This window comes from Dermochelys coriacea, chromosome 1, assembly GCF_009764565.3.
Source record: "Dermochelys coriacea isolate rDerCor1 chromosome 1, rDerCor1.pri.v4, whole genome shotgun sequence".
Taxonomy (NCBI): Eukaryota; Metazoa; Chordata; order Testudines; family Dermochelyidae; genus Dermochelys; species Dermochelys coriacea.
Window position 1 is genome coordinate 119,610,127 of NC_050068.2, and position 20,076 is coordinate 119,630,202.

Here is a 20,076-nt window from a genome sequence, read left to right on the forward strand (position 1 = left end):
GCAGGGTCCAGGTCGCGGTGCACAACCCGGGACCCTTGCTGGTGCTGGGGGAGGAGGGTTGGTGGGGCTGGCAGGGGCTTCATACCCGGCTTTGTGTCCCTGCAGCTCCTAGACAGCGGAGGCAAGGTCCAGGGCAGGGGCTCCACTGCTCCCACCACAAGCGCTGGCTGCCGCAGCCCCCATTGGCCAGGAACCACAACCAATGGGAGCTGTGGGAGTGGGGACCTCTCCGCTGCCTAGGAGCTGCAGGGGGGCCATGCCAGTGGGAGCCGGGCAGCCCCTACCCTGAGGTAAGCGCACTCCCCAACCCCATGCCCCTAGCCCTGAGCCCCGTCCCACACACCGAAACTGCTGCTGCTGGCCCAGGGGCTGTCCGGCTCGGGCAGCCCCTGAGGCAGCACCAGCCACTGTAGAAGTCATTGTGGTCACGGAAAGTCATGGAATCCGTAACTTCCGTGACCTCTGGGACAGACTTGCAGCCTTACTCATAGTCAGCCCTCTTCCACAGAGTAGCCTACATGTGTGACCTCATGATTTCCCACTTTCCATTTTGCTGGGTTTGCTCTCAGACCTATATCAGTGAGGGACTGGAGGACTACTGCAGCAAGTCTTATGTGGCTATCTCAGTTTTGGCTGTAAATAGTGTTAACCAAGGAGGCTGCTGCATATCGTCTATGTGGCTGCAGAATCCAGTCCATCAGTTTCTGAAAAGTTCTTGCTTCCCTGTGGAGGCAAAAAGGCACAGTGGAGAATTGATATAAACCCAAGGCTTTGGAAAAAGTATTTTTTCCCTGCGATTGTGTTGTCAAGGGTATCTGCCTGTATCCTGTCCTGAGGGCTAAAGTCATTAATATCTGGCTGCTCTTTGCTGTTCTAACAGCTCATCTTCCTTTATCCGTTGTATTGAATTTTGAAGAAGCATTAACCTTTCAAAAATCAATGCAGAAGCGTGTTGTGCCTTCAGAGTTTGGCACAAGCACAGTGGGGCTTCTCCATTCATTGTGCTATTCTTCTATTAATTCTAGGGTCAGCATAGCCTATAGTACGTCCGGAACTGTGTCCCACATTTTATGGGGGAGTGGCAGAAGAATCTCTTGGGCATGTGCAGTCTTGTTATGGTGATATGCTAGGGTGGGTTTGTCCTATTTAGAACAAGAACACTGGGGAATATAGCAACTAGTTGCTGCACCTGGGCTTTTTGTTCAGACTACACCTGCTCTCCTATCCATACAGTCTCAGATGTTTGTGTCAAGGATGCCTACAGTCTTAATTTATGCTCTGGAGGGTGAGGATTATAAGAAAACCCTAAAAAGAAAAGGAGTACTTGTGGCACCTTAGAGACTAACAAATTTATTTGAGCATAAGCTTTTGTGATGAAGTGAGCTGTAGCTCATGAAAGCTTATGCTCAAATAAATTTGTTAGTCTCTAAGGTGCCACAAGTACTCCTTTTCTTTTTGTGAATACAGACTAACACGGCTGCTACTCTGAAAGAAAACCCTAGTGGTCTTTCCAGGCTTGTAAAAGATTCACGTGGTAGATCTTTATTTCAGCTGTCAGACCTCATAGTCAACTGGGGCCCACTTGCCTCAGCATCTCAAAGAGCCCCTCTCATTGGGCCAGTAACTTGAGATTTTGAGCTCAGCAGCAATAATAGTAACTAGGGTTGTCAGTTAATCAAAGTGAATGCCTGCCATTAACTGGATGAGGAGGGAGGCAATGGCAGCAAGGGGCAGAAGCCCCAACCTGGAGCTCTGGAGACAGCGTGGGGCTGAAATCCTGAGAGGGGCTGGAGCCCAGAGCCCCCAGCCCAGAACCTATATTTAAAAATAAAGAAAAGATCCAAAGATATTTAAATAAATGATATTCCGTTATTATTTAACAGTGTGATTAAAACTGCAGTTAATCAAGATTATTTTTTTTAATTGCTTGACAGCCCTAATCGTAAGTGATTTCCTGGTTTGAACACCTGCAATCAGGCCCCTTAATTGTAAGCTTTTTCTTGGACGTTCTGGACTTCTACCAGGTTTTCCGTGGCAAACATAAGATCATAGATTTATTACCTCTGGGGGAATTCTGCGCTACTGCTCACATACTTAATTAATGAACTGTGCATATTTTTAATTTTTTGTGCAGAAAAAAGCTTCTGCCAAAGTATTGCTTCAGTTCTGCCTTTTGCCCACCAGCAGGTGCTGTGACAATAGAAAACAGCAGCTTCCAGCCAGCTAGGGAAGAGAGAGAACCTTCTTCGTAGTGGGCCAGGTCAGGAGACAAGGGTTAGGGGGAGACAGACAGCATGGGGTGCTGGGGAGATCAGACGGGCTCATAAGGGCTAGTGGGAGAAGACAGACTGGGGCAGGGGCTGAATGGGAGTGGAGGCACAGGGCCACAGTGGGGAGGGAGGTGCAGGGCTATATGGCAGTGGGGGAGGGGGTGCAGAGCTACATAGGGATGGGGTGGCTGGGTGGGGGCACAGATACACACGGGGAGGGCATACAGGGACACATGGGGATGGGGGGAGTGGGTGTCTTGAGTGGGGGTGGAGGGACATGGGGATGGGGCAGATGTACCTGACTGAATAAGAGAGGCTAGGGGTCTGCCAGGGTTTGCATAGGAGAAGCGCCCTAACAATCCCTTCCCATCCCTCCCTCCCCCCCCCAAGAAAACTTGTTCCATACTTTTCCCACCCATACCCAACAACCTCCCAAGTTCACACTCAGGCTTCTTCCCAGCAATTTACTTCCCTCTCCCTCAGCTCCTCCACTACTCCTATTTCCCTGGGCCTTTGCACTGCTTCTGAGAGGTGCGGGAAATATGGTTCTGTATTGTATTTTAAATGAATTATTATTCAGAGTTCTGTATTAATATGCCTAGTAAGGAATCTATCTGTCAAAAAACATTTCCTGAATCTTTTTTGTTGACTGTATTGTTACAGACATACTTGCTGACAGGTATTTTGAAATAAATGACCAAAAATAATTGAAACTGATGTGATTATATTGTTGTTTTGACAAATAAAATATGCAGAATTTTGCAGAATTTTAAAATATTGTGCACAGAATTTTTATTTTTTTGGTGCAGAATTCACCCAGGAGTAGTTTATACACCAGAATCTTTTATACACGGTGTGACATTTGTCCTTGGAGATCAGCCTAATCCTCTCTATCTTCACAAGAAGATTCAAAGCATGGTCAAGAAAACCTTTGAACTGGTGGGCTTTGAAATCACCATGGCTATTTATGCCTGCTACACCTATAAGGTGGGAGTTCATTGGCTTATGGAGTTCCACCTAACAAGACATCCTTTCCCAAGTTTCTTTCTTTGGTGACTCTCCAACACACTCATTGATATGTCCCATCTTTTTAGAGACTCACTTTCTTGGCTCTTCTGCTCTGGCTCAGCACAGCCTTGGATTCATCCCTTTCAAGGGGAAATTTGTTTATTTTCTCCCCTACACGTTGAGGGATCTGTCTCTGTGGAGATATCTTGGATTCATCCTTGAAAGAGCATTCAGAAAATACGTTAGCCTCCTCAATGAATAGACAAAAGCTTTTGTCATCTTCTTCCTTAAGGATGAGCAGGTGATGTGTCTGAAAGGAAGTCATTAGTCAGATATAAGTAGGGCAGTACCAAATTCACGGTCCATTTTGGTCAATTTCACTGTCAAAGGAATTTTAAAATAGTAAATTTCATGATTTCAGCTATTTAAATCTGAAATTTCATGGTGTTGTAATTGTAGGGTCCTGACCCAAAAAGGAGTTGTGTGGGGGGTTGCAAGGTTATTGTGGGGGGGGGGGCTTGCGGTAGTGCTACTCTTGCGTGCTGCTGGTGATGGTGGTGCTGCCTTCAGAGCTGGGCAGCTGTAGAGCAGTGGCTGCTGGCCAGGAGCCTAGCTCCGAAGGTAGAGCCGCTTCCAGCAGCAGTGCAGAAGTAAGGACTGCATGGTATGGTATTCCCACCCTTCTGCACTGCTGCCTGCAGAGCTGGGCCCTCAGTAAGCAGACATTACTCTCCGGCTGCCCAGCTCTGAAGGCAGCAGCGCAGGAGTAAGGGTGGCATGTTATTGCCACCTTATTTCTTCACTGCTGCTGGCAGGGCGCTGCCTTCAAAGCTGAGCGCCTGGCCAATGGCTGCTGCTTTCTGGCCGCCCACTTCTTAAGGCAGCGCAGAAGTAAGGGTAGGAATACCATGACCTCTAAAATAACCTTGCAACCCCCCCGTAACTCCCTTTTGGGTCAGGATCCCTGATTTGAGAAATGCTGGTCTCCCCCATGAAATCTGTAATAGTATAGGCTAAAAGCACACAAAAGACCAGATTTAACGGGGGAGACCAGATTTCATGGTCTGTGAATTTGGTAGGGCCCTAGATATAAGCCCCAATGAACATTATTTTTATGAGTCAGAGCTTAAGTTCACCAGATCTTCCTCTAACCCAAGATGGAATGGATACTAAGTAGCCTTCCCTGGAGGCCTGAAGAACCTTTACGTGTTGCTTTTCCTGGAGTACTTCCTTTTGATTATTATAGACCTCTCTTTGTCCTGTTTGAGGAATCTCTGAAAAGGCAGAATGTGTTGTCCTTGCCCAGTGGAGTTTGTTTCCAGCCCTCTGGTTCTTTGGGAGGCTTTCTCTGTGCAGAGGAGCTTTAGAACTCATTCTACCAGGACATTAGTCACCTCTCCCATTAAAAGTGGGGAAGCTTCTGTGAACTAACTCTGCTGGTCTCAGTTTGCACAATTTCTCATGGCTACTAATTGAATCTATCCACGCTGGTCAGATGGTTCTCAGAGCAGTTCCCACTCAGCCCAACAACTCCTGACTGTTTCCTGTCCTTCTCCTGTCTAGTTCTTCTTGTGTTTAATTTTCTCTCGTGGGCATAGTGTCACGGAGTCCCCGGGCGGTGCTCTGGAACTGCTCCCTACGAAGCCAGTCAGGACTCTGGGGAAGTCTCCTCTCTCTGAGTAGACTGTCTGTCTGCAGGGCAAAAAGCTCACACAGCTTCCACCTTCCTGGATCTAACCTCAGAGCATTCAGCATCCTTTGCCCCTCCGTGCACTTCCCACAGCTAGTCTTCCCAGGCGGGGTCCTGGGGAAGCCAGAGGGTCCTGCACCCAACTTCGCAGTCAGACATGACTCTCAGCCAGCCAGTAAAACAGAAGTTTATTAGACAACAGGAACATGGTCTAAAACAGAGCTTGTAGGTACAGAGAACAGGACCCCTCAGCCGGGTCCATTTTGGGGGGCGATGAGCCAGACAACCACGTCTGCACTTCACTCCTCCTTCCCAGCCAGCCCCAAACTGAAACTCTCTCCAGTCCCTCCTCCTCTGGGCTTTGTCCCTTTCCCCTGGTGAGGAGGTCACCTGATTCCTTTGTTCTCCAACCCTTTAGCTATCACCTTGTGGGGGGGGGGGGGAGGAAGGGTCAGGCCATCAGTTGCCAGGAAACAGGGTGTTGGCCATTCTCTGTGTCCAGACCCCTGCACACACCTGCCCTCTAGGACTCTGCAACGATCATACACCCTTATCCCACCGCCTAGATACTTAAGAACTGCATAAGGGAAACTGAAGCACCCCCACACTATTCAGAGAAAACATTAAGAACAGTCCCACTTCGTCACATATAGTGACTGTATATATTGGTGGCAGCCATATCAAGGAAAAACAAATTTCTCACACTTGCTGTGCTTGCCACAATGTGGCAATATGCACCCACTAAGAACCTACTAATAGGCCAAAAAAACAAAACAATAGGTCTTTGGCAAAGTGGCTGCTTAGTTAGACTAGAGCTGGCTGGCAAAAAGGCTTCTCTCTAGTTCTGGAAGGTCTTACCTGGGAAAAGATTGCCTGCCTGGCTGCCAGCTAGCCTTCTTAAGAGGAGGCACTGGGTATGAAAAAATCTTAGCACTGGATTGGCTAACGCCTGCTAACAGATAAGAGTATAACCACCTGAATTGTAATTTTTCCAGGACACCAGGTCTAATGTTTCTGCTCTTGTGAAAAGTTGGGCTTGAATCTTTTAATCACTACATGTCTTTTCCTTTGGAGGGTGGCATCTCCAGCAGCAATAACCTATCTGACTGTTCTGGGGCATAGGTTTAATAGTGCTGTCTACTGAATGCTTGCTGTATTAGGTCTTCCATACACCTACTAGTCAGATCTAACCTGATTTAGTTTGAGAACAGAGAAGACTACCTAATAGTTGTATGCTTTTGATATGAGGCATGTAGACCTATTTAAAGTTTTCATTCAGAATTCTTTCAGGAGGAAACTTATTCCCATTCATTTCAAGATGCTTTCTGTTAGGCATTATAATGGACTTCAGTTAATATGAAAGTAGGTGTTCTTAATTGAAATGGTGATGAAAATCATAGGATCGTAGCCTTAATCAAACAGGATTAATATTGCTAAATTCTTGGGGCAGATTCTCCTTTCAGTGCACATAGCTCATAATGCTAATCTGAGTTATGGGCACAACAACAGAAGAGCATAAATTATCCCTTTGTTTTCCATCATTTGTAAGAGTAACCAGCAAGAGGCTGTAAATAAAGCATTCTGATGAACTTCCAGAATCTACTTTGATTTGTCAAGGGCTAAAAATTTTCTTTTGAAAATTGATAATCAGTTCCTCAGAGTATTAGATTAAAAACTGTAACAAAGACTGATTTTCAGCTTTGATTTATAAATTCAAAGGCTCACTTTTTTCAGAATTGGATACATATTACAGAAGAATAGGTTGTATAATATGGCAGGTTTGGAATGTTGGTGACCTTTTACCTTATATAAGGTCAGGATTTGATTTAAGTGATTTGTAAAACTGTTATTTTTGCAACATTATTTAAATCAGACTTAAGAGATTGCTAGTAGAAATTTTGTCTCTAGTAAAATTTAGACCCTGATTCATAAGACCATCTCTATTCAAGAAAGCACTTAAGCATGTGATTTGGGGCCTTAATAGATACTATAAATGACAGTTTTAATGTCTTTATTTCCAAGAGATATAATCTGACTTCAAGTTGTCTATTTGTAGAAAACTTGTTTATCTGTAAATATTTTTCCTAAAATTAGTAATTCTTCAGGTATGCATGGATCCCACCGTAGGTGTGCAAGCACTACATAGTTGTAAGCTTGGAATCTTTTGACTAGCAATGTCTGGTGGGACTGCGTATGCCCTGTGCCTCTTAGTGGAGCCATACAAGGGGATAAAGGGCAGAGCGGCCTGGCCCCTCCCTCAGCTCCCTCTTCTGCCATGGTAGTGAGACAGAACCAGGCCTGTGACTCCACCCACTTCTGATTTCTGTAACTCTTCAATGGTGAAGAAATGTTTTCTCAATTCTCTTTTTAATTAATTTCTTCATTTAAGTTTTGTTGGTATTTCTCCCCCCAATTCGTCAGCCCTGCTCCAAAAAAAAAAAAAAATAGTAGTTAAGGCAGATTGGGGAGACCCTCCTTGACATGCACAGCAGGGTGAGGTGCTTTGTGGCAACCACTAGCTATGGTCTATTCAAAACTCACTAGGTTCAAACCCTGTCTTTCCTTCAGTGTACTAATGCCCGTGGTAGACTGTCTTGTTTCAGAGTAGCAGCCGTGTTAGTCTGTATTCGCAAAAAGAAAAAGAGTACTTGTGGCACCTTAAAGACTAACAAATTTATTTGAGCATAAGCTTTCATGAGCTACAGTTCACTTCATCAGATGCATTCAGTGGAAAATACAGTGGGGAGATTTATATACATAGAGAACATGAAACAATGGATGTTACCAAACGCACTGTAATGAGAGTGATCACTTAAGGTGAGACATTACTAGCAGGAGAGCTGTGGGGGGAACCTTTTGTAGCAAGCACACATCCCCAGTAAGTATGATATCTGCTGCTCTTTTTGTCCCGCTCCCAGAAATCCTGGGACATCAAGTTCAAACTACACCTCTTGGAGCAATCCAGGAGGGTAACTTTGGAGGATGTCTCCACTCCTGGATCGAGATAGGAACAGAGAAGTTTGTCTTAGGAAAGTGCTCTGATGACTAGGCACCACACCCCTGGTTCCAAAGGAAAAGGAAGGTGAAGAAAGCACCAAACCCATCTGTGCAGGCACTGGCATCCCCGATACTGACCATGTCTACCTTGGGTTGGTGGGGAAGAAAGACCCAACTCCATCCTCCAGAGCAGAAAGGCATGCCCACACCAAGTGCAAACACAGCGTGGAGAGGCAATACGTCTATCCCGCAGAGATGATTCTGGATTGAGAAAGAAGCCCTCAACATCAACGAAGGATAGCACCAGAACACCAGCACCGCCATCTAAAGCGAGAAAGACAGGCCCACTAATACCAATGCTGAAATCCGTGCCAGCACTAGAGCCAGAACGCTTCCCGGTACCAGAATATGCCTTCAAGCCCCCCCTCACTGCTCCTCTCAGCACAAATATTGGCACTATCCCACTGCCAAAACAAAAAACTCAAATTATGAAGGCATCTTGAAATCTAATGCAGCTAGTTGGTTCTAGTTACTTCGCTACAAATTCACCTGAGCAGTGCAAATACTAGACTTTAAATTTTTCTTATGATTTTTTTTATGAGCAGTTTCACCACATAGAACACTTCGTAGATGTAATATCACTTTTGTAGGTTTAGAAAAAATAAATATAATTAACTTTTAATTCTTCTGGCATGAATTTCATTACATGTCAGTCCCCACCAAACTTTTTTTGCAGCACACATTTAAAAAGTGTTACTATTTTTAATTGCGTGTCTCCAGTTTAAAAAAAAAAATCCCTTTTCTCTGTTTGAACACCTTGTGTTCTAAAATTATTGTTGTGAAATGTCAATTTAAAATACCTTTTCTTTTTAAAGCGGAAAAGTTTAGCTCCGAAACTGTTCTTTTTTTCTTTTCCAGACAGATCTTGACTATGTACACAGCATTGTAGCAATCCTGGAGAAAGAGTAAGTTGTGGGGGTTGTTTTGTTTTGTTTTCTTAACAAAGCTGTGGTGTGAGGGAAATGTTTTGGTTACTCCTTTTTTTTTCTCAGGGTGGTTTTGGTTTGGTTTGGTGGTTTCAGAAAAAATAAGCGCATGAAGACAAACCAAGGGGAAGTAATTAAATAGGTTAAACTGTAAAACAGTAAATGGGATTAAGTGGATTTGGCGTGACATAAATGGATTGGATTGGCGTGACATAAATGGATTCTATGACATCTGCATTCATGCTATCCTTTGCAGTAGTATGCTCAAACTGAGCTATAGAAGGGAAAGCCCAGGTATTTTAAAAATTGACATCATTAGATTGACTAGAATATAGTGTAGAGTGGAGGAGTTAATGTTCTGGAAGACTCACTTAGGAAAATAACTTTTATACTAGTTTTGTTTTATGTTGCTTGTTTAAAAAATTCTACTGCCGTATTATGCTGTCAACATAAATTAAGAATGTAATTTTACCAGACATAAATCCTGCATATCATAAAAGTTAAAAGATGAGCCCTCATTCTGATATATTGTGAAGTAACATTATGCATTTGTTCCAAATGAGTACAAATATGTTTTCTGTCAGACACAGTAACTGCACCAATAATAAATAAATAAATAGTCCCACTGCACTTATTTACTTGATGTTTCTGATGATAGATTTTCTACAGAAATCAGTTCTGGCTTGGTGGAAATAATATCCCCTCCTGCGACTTACTATCCTGACTTGACAAATTTGAGAGAGACATTTGGAGACTCAAAAGAAAGAGTCAGGTAACATTTTTCCCTTAGACCTTTCTTGTTTATGTAATGCCAGACTGAGTGTGAATTCTGGAAACATTTTTCACATATTCTTTAAATTATGTGGGGAAAAAAGGCCCTAATTCTGGGGGAGAGAGGAAAAAACCACGCATGGTTGAATCTCTGCATCCACATGAAGCAGTTCCTGCATGTTTTTTTCTTAAGGATTGAAGCCTAAATGTTAAGCTTTGTGGGTTTCCTTTAATGTTAAATTTTGGGAAGAAGCAGTGGGAGTTCAGAATATAACAGCATATAAGATTTTTGTTGCATAACATCATGTAGGTTGTCTGTTCTTGTTTTCTGTTTTCCTTCATAGAATCATAGAATCATAGAATATCAGGGTTGGAAGGGACCCCAGAAGGTCATCTAGTCCAACCCCCTGCTCAAAGCAGGACCAAGTCCCAGTTAAATCATCCTAGCCAGGGCTTTGTCAAGCCTGACCTTAAAAACCTCTAAGGAAGGAGATTCTACCACCTCCCTAGGTAACGCATTCCAGTGTTTCACCACCCTCTTAGTGAAAAAGTTTTTCCTAATATCCAATCTAAACCTCCCCCATTGCAACTTGAGACCATTACTCCTCGTTCTGTCATCTGCTACCATTGAGAACAGTCTAGAGCCATCCTCTTTGAAACCCCCTTTCAGGTAGTTGAAAGCAGCTATCAAATCCCCCCTCATTCTTCTCTTCTGCAGACTAAACAATCCCAGCTCCCTCAGCCTCTCCTCATAAGTCATGTGCTCTAGACCCCTAATCATTTTTGTTGCCCTTCGCTGTACTCTTTCCAATTTATCCACATCCTTCTTGTAGTGTGGGGCCCAAAACTGGACACAGTACTCCAGATGAGGCCTCACCAGTGTCGAATAGAGGGGAACGATCACGTCCCTCGATCTGCTCGCTATGCCCCTACTTATACATCCCAAAATGCCATTGGCCTTCTTGGCAACAAGGGCACACTGCTGACTCATATCCAGCTTCTCGTCCACTGTCACCCCTAGGTCCTTTTCCGCAGAACTGCTGCCGAGCCATTCGGTCCCTAGTCTGTAGCGGTGCATTGGATTCTTCCATCCTAAGTGCAGGACCCTGCACTTATCCTTATTGAACCTCATTAGATTTCTTTTGGCCCAATCTTCCAATTTGTCTAGGTCCTTCTGTATCCTATCCCTCCCCTCCAGCGTATCTACCACTCCTCCCAGTTTAGTATCATCCGCAAATTTGCTGAGAGTGCAATCCACACCATCCTCCAGATCATTTATGAAGATATTGAACAAAACGGGCCCCAGGACCGACCCCTGGGGCACTCCACTTGACACCGGCTGCCAACTAGACATGGAGCCATTGATCACTACCCGTTGAGCCCGACAATCTAGCCAGCTTTCTACCCACCTTATAGTGCATTCATCCAGCCCTTACTTCCTTAACTTGCTGACAAGAATGCTGTGGGAGACCGTGTCAAAAGCTTTGCTAAAGTCAAGAAACAATACATCCACTGCTTTCCCTTCATCCACAGAACCAGTAATCTCATCATAAAAGGCGATTAGATTAGTCAGGCATGACCTTCCCTTGGTGAATCCATGCTGACTGTTCCTGATCACTTTCCTCTCCTCTAAGTGCTTCAGGATTGATTCTTTGAGGACCTGCTCCATGATTTTTCCAGGGACTGAGGTGAGGCTGACCGGCCTGTAGTTCCCAGGATCCTCCTTCTTCCCTTTTTTAAAGATGGGCACTACATTAGCCTTTTTCCAGTCATCCGGGACTTCCCCCGTTCGCCACGAGTTTTCAAAGATAATGGCCAAGGGCTCTGCAATCACAGCTGCCAATTCCCTCAGCACTCTCGGATGCAATTCGTCCGGCCCCATGGACTTGTGCACGTCCAGCTTTTCTAAATAGTCCCTAACCACCTCTATCTCTACAGAGGGCTGGCCATCTCTTCCCCATTTTGTGATGCCCAGCACAGCAGTCTGGGAGCTGACCTTGTTAGTGAAAACAGAGGCAAAAAAAGCATTGAGTACATTAGCTTTTTCCACATCCTCTGTCACTAGCTTGCCTCCCTCATTCAGTAAGGGGCCCACACTTTCCTTGGCTTTCTTCTTGTTGCCAACATACCTGAAGAAACCCTTCTTGTTACTCTTGACATCTCTTGCTAGCTGCAGCTCCAGGTGCGATTTGGCCCTCCTGATATCTTTCCTACATGCCCGAGCAATATTTTTATACTCTTCCCTGGTCATATGTCCAACCTTCCACTTCTTGTAAGCTTCTTTTTTATGTTTAAGATCCGCTAAGATTTCACCATTAAGCCAAGCTGGTCGCCTGCCATATTTACTATTCTTTCGACTCATCGGGATGGTTTGTCCCTGTAACCTCAACAGGGATTCCTTGAAATACAGCCAGCTCTCCTGGACTCCCTTCCCTTTCATGTTAGTCCCCCAGGGGATCCTGGCCATCTGTTCCCTGAGGGAGTCAAAGTCTGCTTTCCTGAAGTCCAGGGTCCGTATCCTGCTGCTTACCTTTCTTCCCTGCGTCAGGATCCTGAACTCAACCAACTCATGGTCACTGCCTCCCAGATTCCCATCCACTTGTGCTTCCCCCACTAATTCTACCCGGTTTGTGAGCAGCAGGTCAAGAAAAGCGCTCCCCCTAGTTGGCTCCCCTAGCACTTGCACCAGGAAATTGTCCCCTACGCTTTCCAAAAACTTCCTGGATTGTCTATGCACCGCTGTATTGCTCTCCCAGCAGATATCAGGAAAATTAAAGTCACCCATGAGAATCAGGGCATGCGATCTAGTAGCTTCCGTGAGTTGCCGGAAGAAAGCCTCATCCACCTCATCCCCCTGGTCCGGTGGTCTATAGCAGACTCCCACCATGACATCACTCTTGTTGCACACACTTCTAAACTTAATCCAGAGACACTCAGGTTTTTCCACAGTTTCGTACCGGAGCTCTGAGCAGTCATACTGCTCCCTTACATACAGTGCTACTCCCCCACCTTTTCTGCCCTGCCTGTCCTTCCTGAACAGTTTATAACCATCCATGACTGTACTCCAGTCATGTGAGTTATCCCACCAAGTCTCTGTTATTCCAATCACGTCATAATTCCTTGACATCACCAGGACCTCCAGTTCTCCCTGCTTGTTTCCAAGGCTTTGTGCATTTGTATATAAGCACTTGAGATAACCTGTTGATCGCCCCTCATTCCCAGTATGAGGCAGGAGCCCTCCCCTCACAGACATTCCTGCCTGTGCTTCCTCCCGGTATCCCGCTTTCCCACTTACCTCAGGGCTTTGGTCTCCTTCCCCCGGTGAACCTAGTTTAAAGCCCTCCTCACTAGGTTAGCCAGCCTGCTGGCAAAGATGTTCTTCCCTCTCTTCGTAAGATGGAGCCCGTCTCTGCCCAGCACTCCTCCTTCATGGAACACCATCCCATGGTCAAAGAATCCAAAGCCTTCTCTCCGACACCACCTGCGTAGCCATTCGTTGACCTCCACGATTCGACGGTCCCTACCCAGGCCTTTTCCTTCCACGGGGAGGATGGACGAGAACACCACTTGCGCCTCCAACTCCTTTATCCTTCTTCCCAGAGCCACGTAGTCCGCAGTGATCCGCTCAAGGTCATTCTTGGCAGTATCATTGGTGCCCACGTGGAGAAGCAGGAAGGGGTAGCGATCCGAGGGCTTGATGAGTCTCGGCAGTCTCTCCGTCACATCACGAATCTTAGCCCCTGGCAAGCAGCAGACTTCTCGGTTTTCCCGGTCAGGGCGGCAGATAGATGACTCAGTCCCCCGGAGGAGAGAGTCCCCGACCACCACCACCCGCCTTCTCCTCTTGGGAGTGGTGGTCGTGGAACCCCCAACCTCAGGACATCGCATCTCATGCCTCCCAACCAGCGGAGTCTCCTTCTGCTTTCTCCCCCCAGACATATCATCTGGTCCACTCTCCGCATTGGTACCTGTGGAGAGAACATGAAAGCGGTTAGTTACCTGTGTCTGTGTTACTGGAACCCGGACATTCCGCTTACCTCTTCTGGAGGTCACATGTTGCCAAGCTTCTTCACTGGCCTCTTGGCTCCTCTGTGCAACCTGCTCTATATCTTTAGAGCTTTGTGCCCCTAGAAGGCTATCCTGAGTTTGGTCCAGAAAATCCTCAGTCTCTCGTATACAACGCAGGGTCGTTACCTGTTGCTCCAGACCTTCAATCTTCTCTTCCAATATGGAGACCAGCTTGCACTTTGTACAGACAAAGTCGCTTCTGTCCTGTCCTTCATACTGTCAGGAATAGAACAGTGTATGAAACTCCACAGTATTACTCACTTACCATTTGAAATACCCAATATATTTTTAGAGAAAGCTTAAATAGCTGCAAAAGATCAGATTCAGTTGGGTTGTTTTTTTTGTGTGTTACAGCATATGGGGGGGGGAGTATTCACCTGGGTTTTTTTGGGTTTTCTCAGACAGAGACTTTCCTGGGAGAATAATACCTGATATAATTGTTCTGTCATTCAAATAATGTGTAGTAACTTATCATTCTTTGTAATGCAATTCACTATGTATTGTGAAATTCTTTTTTATTTTGTAATTCCTTGACTTTTTTTTTTTAACATTTAATTTCAGATGGCGAACAAAACAAAACTTGGACTATTGTTTTCTTATGATGTATGCCCAGAAAAAGGGCATTTATTATATTCAGGTAAATCGCTGTTCTTTGATGTGTAAAGCTATTCAAAGATGCCTTGGTGATGGGCACATCATAAAAACCTAAATAGAATATAAATAGAATGATTATATATTTGTAGCATGATTGCAATTATGGATATTATAGTATTAGTGAATGTGTATAAGTTGAATTACATACACTGTCTAAACTGGAAAGCCAGTTGTCAATATGCTTAAGTGTGGCAAAAAACTGCTGATGTGGCAAAAAACAATGAAGGAACACTATTTAACTTTTTCATATGCCAAAGAAAGGGGTAGGAGTGGAGCCTCTATAATGCAAAGAAACAATAGAATAGTTATTGGTGGAAGTAGAGCTCTAGATGCTGCATTATTTTTAATTGGTTTTGAAGAGGCCTAGATATACTTTGTGTCTTTTGGCACATAAGATAATGTGACTGTGTATTGAATACAGATGCTTTTAAGTGTGTTGCTAGATTCACTGCTTTTAACTAAAAGTTAAGATTGTGGTAAAAGCTGTAACAGTTGTGCAAAATTTAAAATAAACTTAAATGTAGCCCTGAGTAGATTTCACCTTTTATTCCTGCTTTCAGGTAGAACCCCACCTTCTCCTCCCTCTCAAATACATTTAGGGCTTGAGCTGCTATTAAAAGAAACAGTAGCATGTTTTCTTCAGGCAGCACACACTGCCCCTTACTGAGGTTTAAAACCCCCTAATCACAGTATGGAACTTATATCTATACACAGGGAAAAAAGAAGAAAATTAGTTGGGGGGGTCCCAAAATGAAGGTGAATTAAAGTGAGAATTTTTTAAAAACTGACCTATCTTAGTGGTTAACTAATCATGACTTCCTTTTTCTAAAATTGGAGGCCACCGAGTCCAGGGACGCTTTAAGACTTGGCAGGACATCTGAAAGATTGAATGTACATAGATTAAAAAAAAAGTGTGTTATATTGTTATGAGCTGGATGAAACCTTGTTATGGGTTGAGCTAAAACCTCATTCAAACTGGTGTGTGAACGCACCCTTTCTTTGATAGTTGTAAGCAATGAGCTGTCAAAATCTTAACAACCGGTTCCCTATAAAAAGTTCTGATTTAAGGGATGTGCCACAGTATGTATTTTTTGTACCAGTAGGGTTACCATACGTCCGTATTTTCCCAGGAAAATTCCTCCTGGACAGCGATTTAAGAACCAAAAAGTATGACATGTCTGGGAAAATACGGATGTATGTTAACTGTACCTAAAGTTCTTTTATAAAAAGATGGGCCTGAACTAGAGATGAGCTCCGTTTCACATGTGTGGGTCCCCGCCACTCCCTGGGGGTGTGCTAGGGTGACCAGATGTCCCGATTTTATAGGGACAGTCCCGATTGTGGGGTCTTTTTCTTATATAGGCTCCTATTACCCCCCACCCCTGTCCTGATTTTTCACACTTGCTATCTGGTCACCCTAGGGTGTGCACATGTGTGGGTCCCAGCTGCTCCCTGGCCACCTCATTGTAGCAGATATGCAGGGTTACAGCCCTGAGAACTGCAGGGCACCAGTGGATGTGGGGCCAGCTGCAGACAGGGGTGTGGGGCAGGGCTAACTTGAGGCACGGGGTGCGGGGCTGGCTGCGGGCAGGGCAGGAGGGTGCGGGGCTGGCTGGCTTCGGGCAGGGCTGCAGGGGGGTGCAGCAGGGGTTGGCTGGAGACGGAGGGTGTGGGGCTGGCTAGCTTCGGGCAGGGGGGTGCAGCAGGGGTTGGCTGGAGACAGGGCAGGGGGGTGCGGCAGGGGTTGGCTGGAGACAGGGCAGGGGGGTGCGGCAGGGGCTGGCTTCAGGCAGGGGGGTGCATGGGGCTGGGGTTGGCTGGGGTGGTGTGGGCAGGGGATGCGGCAGGGGCTGGCTGCAGACGGGGTGCGGGGCTAGCTGGAGACAGGGCAGGGGGTGGGTGCGGCAGGGGTTGGCTGGATACAGGGCAGGGGGTGTGGCAGGAGCTGGGTGCAGGAGTGGCTGGAGGCAGGGGCTGGCTGCAGGCAGGGTGGTGGGTACTCATGGGGAGAGCAGCTCGGAGAAGCCCAAGCAGCAGGACGCAGCCCAGGCCCAGCAGAGCATCTGCGGACCCACCAGGCAGCAGCGGGAGCCCCAGGGCCAGGGGTCGGGGGAGCAGCAGCAACAGGGCTCGTGCCCAGGGCCAGGCGGCAGCCCACATGGCTCCCGCAGCACAGCGGCCCCGGCGGCCGGAGGAGGAATTACATCACTTCCCGGCTGGAGCCCATCAAAGCCTCAATGCCCCCTGCAGGGAAGCAGGTTAACAACCAGTTCTAAAACTGCTTCAAAATTTAACAACCGATTCATGCGAACCGGCTCCAGCTCACCACTGGTTGTAAGATATAGTTAAGGCCCCACACCTAAAACAAGGCTTATTAGATTTTTGTCTAGAAACTAGCACCATGTGAACAGAGGGTTCCACTGGGTATTGTGTGAGAGAACACGCACAAACTCAGAACAGACAAGAACAAGAAAGAGAGGCAGAGGTTAAAAGCAAGAAAGCCAAGCAATAGCCTGTGAGCACTATGTGCTCTGGAAAAAGCTAGAGTTTTGGGTGTGGTGTTGGCTAAAGATGCTTGGGGTTGTAAACTAAGAAACTGCCCCTTTTGTTGTTTGTTCCTCCTATGTTCAGACAAGCAGGATTTTGTACAATCTTTGTAAATAAACAAGATTGTATCAAGGAGATTACCAGACTCCATCAGTTTTACTTGCAACTGGAATATTGCCAGAGCCCCAAAATTTGACTAGCTGCTCAGATCAAAAAGGAGTGACAATACCAATATTACACTCTACCTTTACTGTTTAAAAATGGCATTGGAGAATGATGATCTGATTACCTTTAAGGAATCATGGCTATGAAGAAATTTTCAGTTAGATCCTACCATAAACATGTAGAAATAAACGTGTTAAAAGCTTACAAAAAAGTGTAAAGTTCCTTCTCTTTATTCAGATTCTGCACAATATACCTAGTCCCTTCAGTGTTGTCCTGTAGCATCTCTTATCAGGATGGTTGAGGGCACATAAACTTTGGCCTTCTATCTCACAGTACACCAATAGATGCAGTTATAAGACAGTAATTTTAGAATTTAAGCTATTAGGAAAATTTGATCCTGCCCTTGGGTTTGTATAGCACCTACCACAGTGGGGCTCCAGTCCTGATTGGAGCCTTTGAATGCTACCCCACTACATATAGTAAATAAGAAGTAATGCACGTTATGGCCTATCTTATTTTCACACTGTGTTGAATCACTCAAACTGGTTCTTACCAATTACTTATATTTGTGACAATAAATACATGAAGAAGAATAAAAAATCAATGTTGAGATTCATCCTTTTTGCGGGGGGTACATTTAGCTGTTTGTTTCTCTTCCCATGTAACTTTAGTGGTCCTCACCGTTGATATGCCATTTTATATATGCAATGTTGTTGTCATGTTAGTCTCAAATATTAGAGAGACAAGGTGAGTGAGGTAGTATATTTTATTGGACCAACTTCAGTGAGACTTGAAATAAGAGCTCTATGTAAGCTTAAAAACTAGTCTCTCTCACCAGCAGAAGTTGGTCCAATAAAAGATATCTCACCCACCTTGTGTGTCTCATGCCAGTTAGTAGATTATTGTATAGTCATCTGCTATGATGTCAGTTTTGTTACAAATAATGCATGTATTCATGTGAAGTAAAGTAAACAATACAACCAATTAATCTATACCTGGAAACTTGCACTTAGTCATTTGTATGTCTACAAACAACACATGCGATAAGAGGAAACATATGTATGGGTACTAGTATTCAGTGTTTCCACTATGGGCAGCAATTGTAAGCAGAAGTGGGCAATTTTGGGGATAGAGTCCAAAACTCTCACTACTATGGAACATTTGAAATTTTTTTAAAAATTGTTTAATCATGCCAGTATTTGCTTCATAAGCATAATTCTAAAATGGAGATCGTGCTGCTTTGAGTTATGTAAACATTTCTATGCTTATTTTCCTTGATAATCGCTTTCTACATTTGCTGAGACAATTGCTATTGAGGGAATGGGACTATAGCTTCTGTTTTCAAGCTGTTATTTTTATTGGCCATTATAAAATGCACACATCCTTTCCCATCTAAGAAATGTGTGGGGAAAATACCAAATAAAATATTATAGAAGTTAAGATGGTGCTTTCCCTTTTGGTACAGTTCTATTGTATGCCAGCAACATCAAGCAAATTCACTATAGTAGTTGTATACTAAAGTATTTAATATTGCTACAGCCTTTTGATCAAGGATGAGAGATCATTATTGATAGCTTATAATCTAACAGCAGTTCAGTAACAGAGGGGTAGCCATGTTAGTCTGTATCCATAAAAATAACGAGGAGTCCTGTGGCACCTTAAAGACTAACAGATTTATTTGGGCATAAGCTTTCGTGGGTAAAAAAACCCACTTCTTCAGATACATGGAGTGAAAATTACAGATGTATGCATAAATATACTGACACATGAAGAGAAGGGAGTTACCTTACATCCACCCTGATTGAACTGGCCCTGTCAGCACTGGTTTTCCACTTTAAGGTGCCAGTGGACTCCTCGTTTTTTTTAACAGCAGTTAAGTACATGCTGAATTGAATCTTTATCTGAATATTATACGCTTGTAAAGAGAAGTTTTTTAAAACTATTTCCTATCCAGTTCACTCTTGTGTGTTCCCAGATAGTTGATGTATATAAAGAGTCTCCAAATTAATTATCCTCAAATAAGTGGATGGTGATCATGCTTCTGCAGTAATAATTCTTGTGTATGATTCCTGGATACTAGGGTGGTGATTGCACTAGAAATCTATGGATAAATATATTTTAGGACTACTTTTTCCTTGCTGTACTTTTTCTTTTTGCTTTGCTCTTCCTGCTTTGTGTTAATACAAGTGTTTGATTCCCCTAGCTTGAAGATGACATTGTTGTCAAGCAGAATTATTTCAGCACGATAAAAAATTTTGCACTTCAACTCTCTTCTGAAGATTGGATGATTCTAGAATTTTCTCAGCTGGGTTTCATTGGTAAGAAAAAGGTCCAGTTTAGTAGTTTGAAAAGAAACTGAAACTTTGAAAAGAAAGTTCAGCCGCAGAATCTCTGATTAATAGTGCTATGACCTCAAAACTGCCTTATTTATACTGGTAATGGAACATGGAATAAAAATGGATTGACTTTTATGACTATATGCTGTAACTATACACTACAATAACTGCGGTTACCTATGAATGTTTGTCAGAATTAAGCTATGGAAAATGAGAACACTTTTATAACTAAAAATTAAATTGCTTTTAAAAATATGGAAAATCAAATTTTAAATATGTCGTCTTTCTAATTTTTGGCAAAATAAAAATGACGTTAAGAAGATTGCGTATGTGAAGCAAAGGGACAAAATCAAGAAAACTCACCCAGCTCAAAGTAAATTTGATGTCTTTTGGCTATTAGAGACATCATAAGTTTCCAAGAGTCAACAGCCATAAAAATTAGTCTCTTTTGCAAAAAGGTTCTATCCTATCTTCCTGCTACCACCTGAAGCAACCATGTGACTTCCAGAGCCTGTCCCCTTTCTAGGGATGGAGTCACAAATACCACCTGTCATTTACAGTGATTAGGATAATTACAACAATGT

General features: G+C 44.2%; 1 protein-coding gene across 7 annotated transcripts in view; it reads left to right on the forward strand.

Annotated features, from left to right (window-relative positions):
* The window catches only part of MGAT4A (alpha-1,3-mannosyl-glycoprotein 4-beta-N-acetylglucosaminyltransferase A), a 146,307-nt gene that overhangs the window by 79,892 nt on the left and 46,339 nt on the right, over positions 1 to 20,076 (forward strand). For all 7 annotated transcript variants that reach the window (XM_038411892.2, XM_043519339.1, XM_038411920.2 and 4 more), the window contains 4 exons: positions 8,884 to 8,930; positions 9,610 to 9,723; positions 14,352 to 14,427; positions 19,360 to 19,474. In XM_038411892.2, the coding sequence (XP_038267820.1) occupies positions 8,884 to 8,930; positions 9,610 to 9,723; positions 14,352 to 14,427; positions 19,360 to 19,474 (352 nt within the window). The remainder of the gene's footprint in view (positions 1 to 8,883; positions 8,931 to 9,609; positions 9,724 to 14,351; positions 14,428 to 19,359; positions 19,475 to 20,076) is intronic.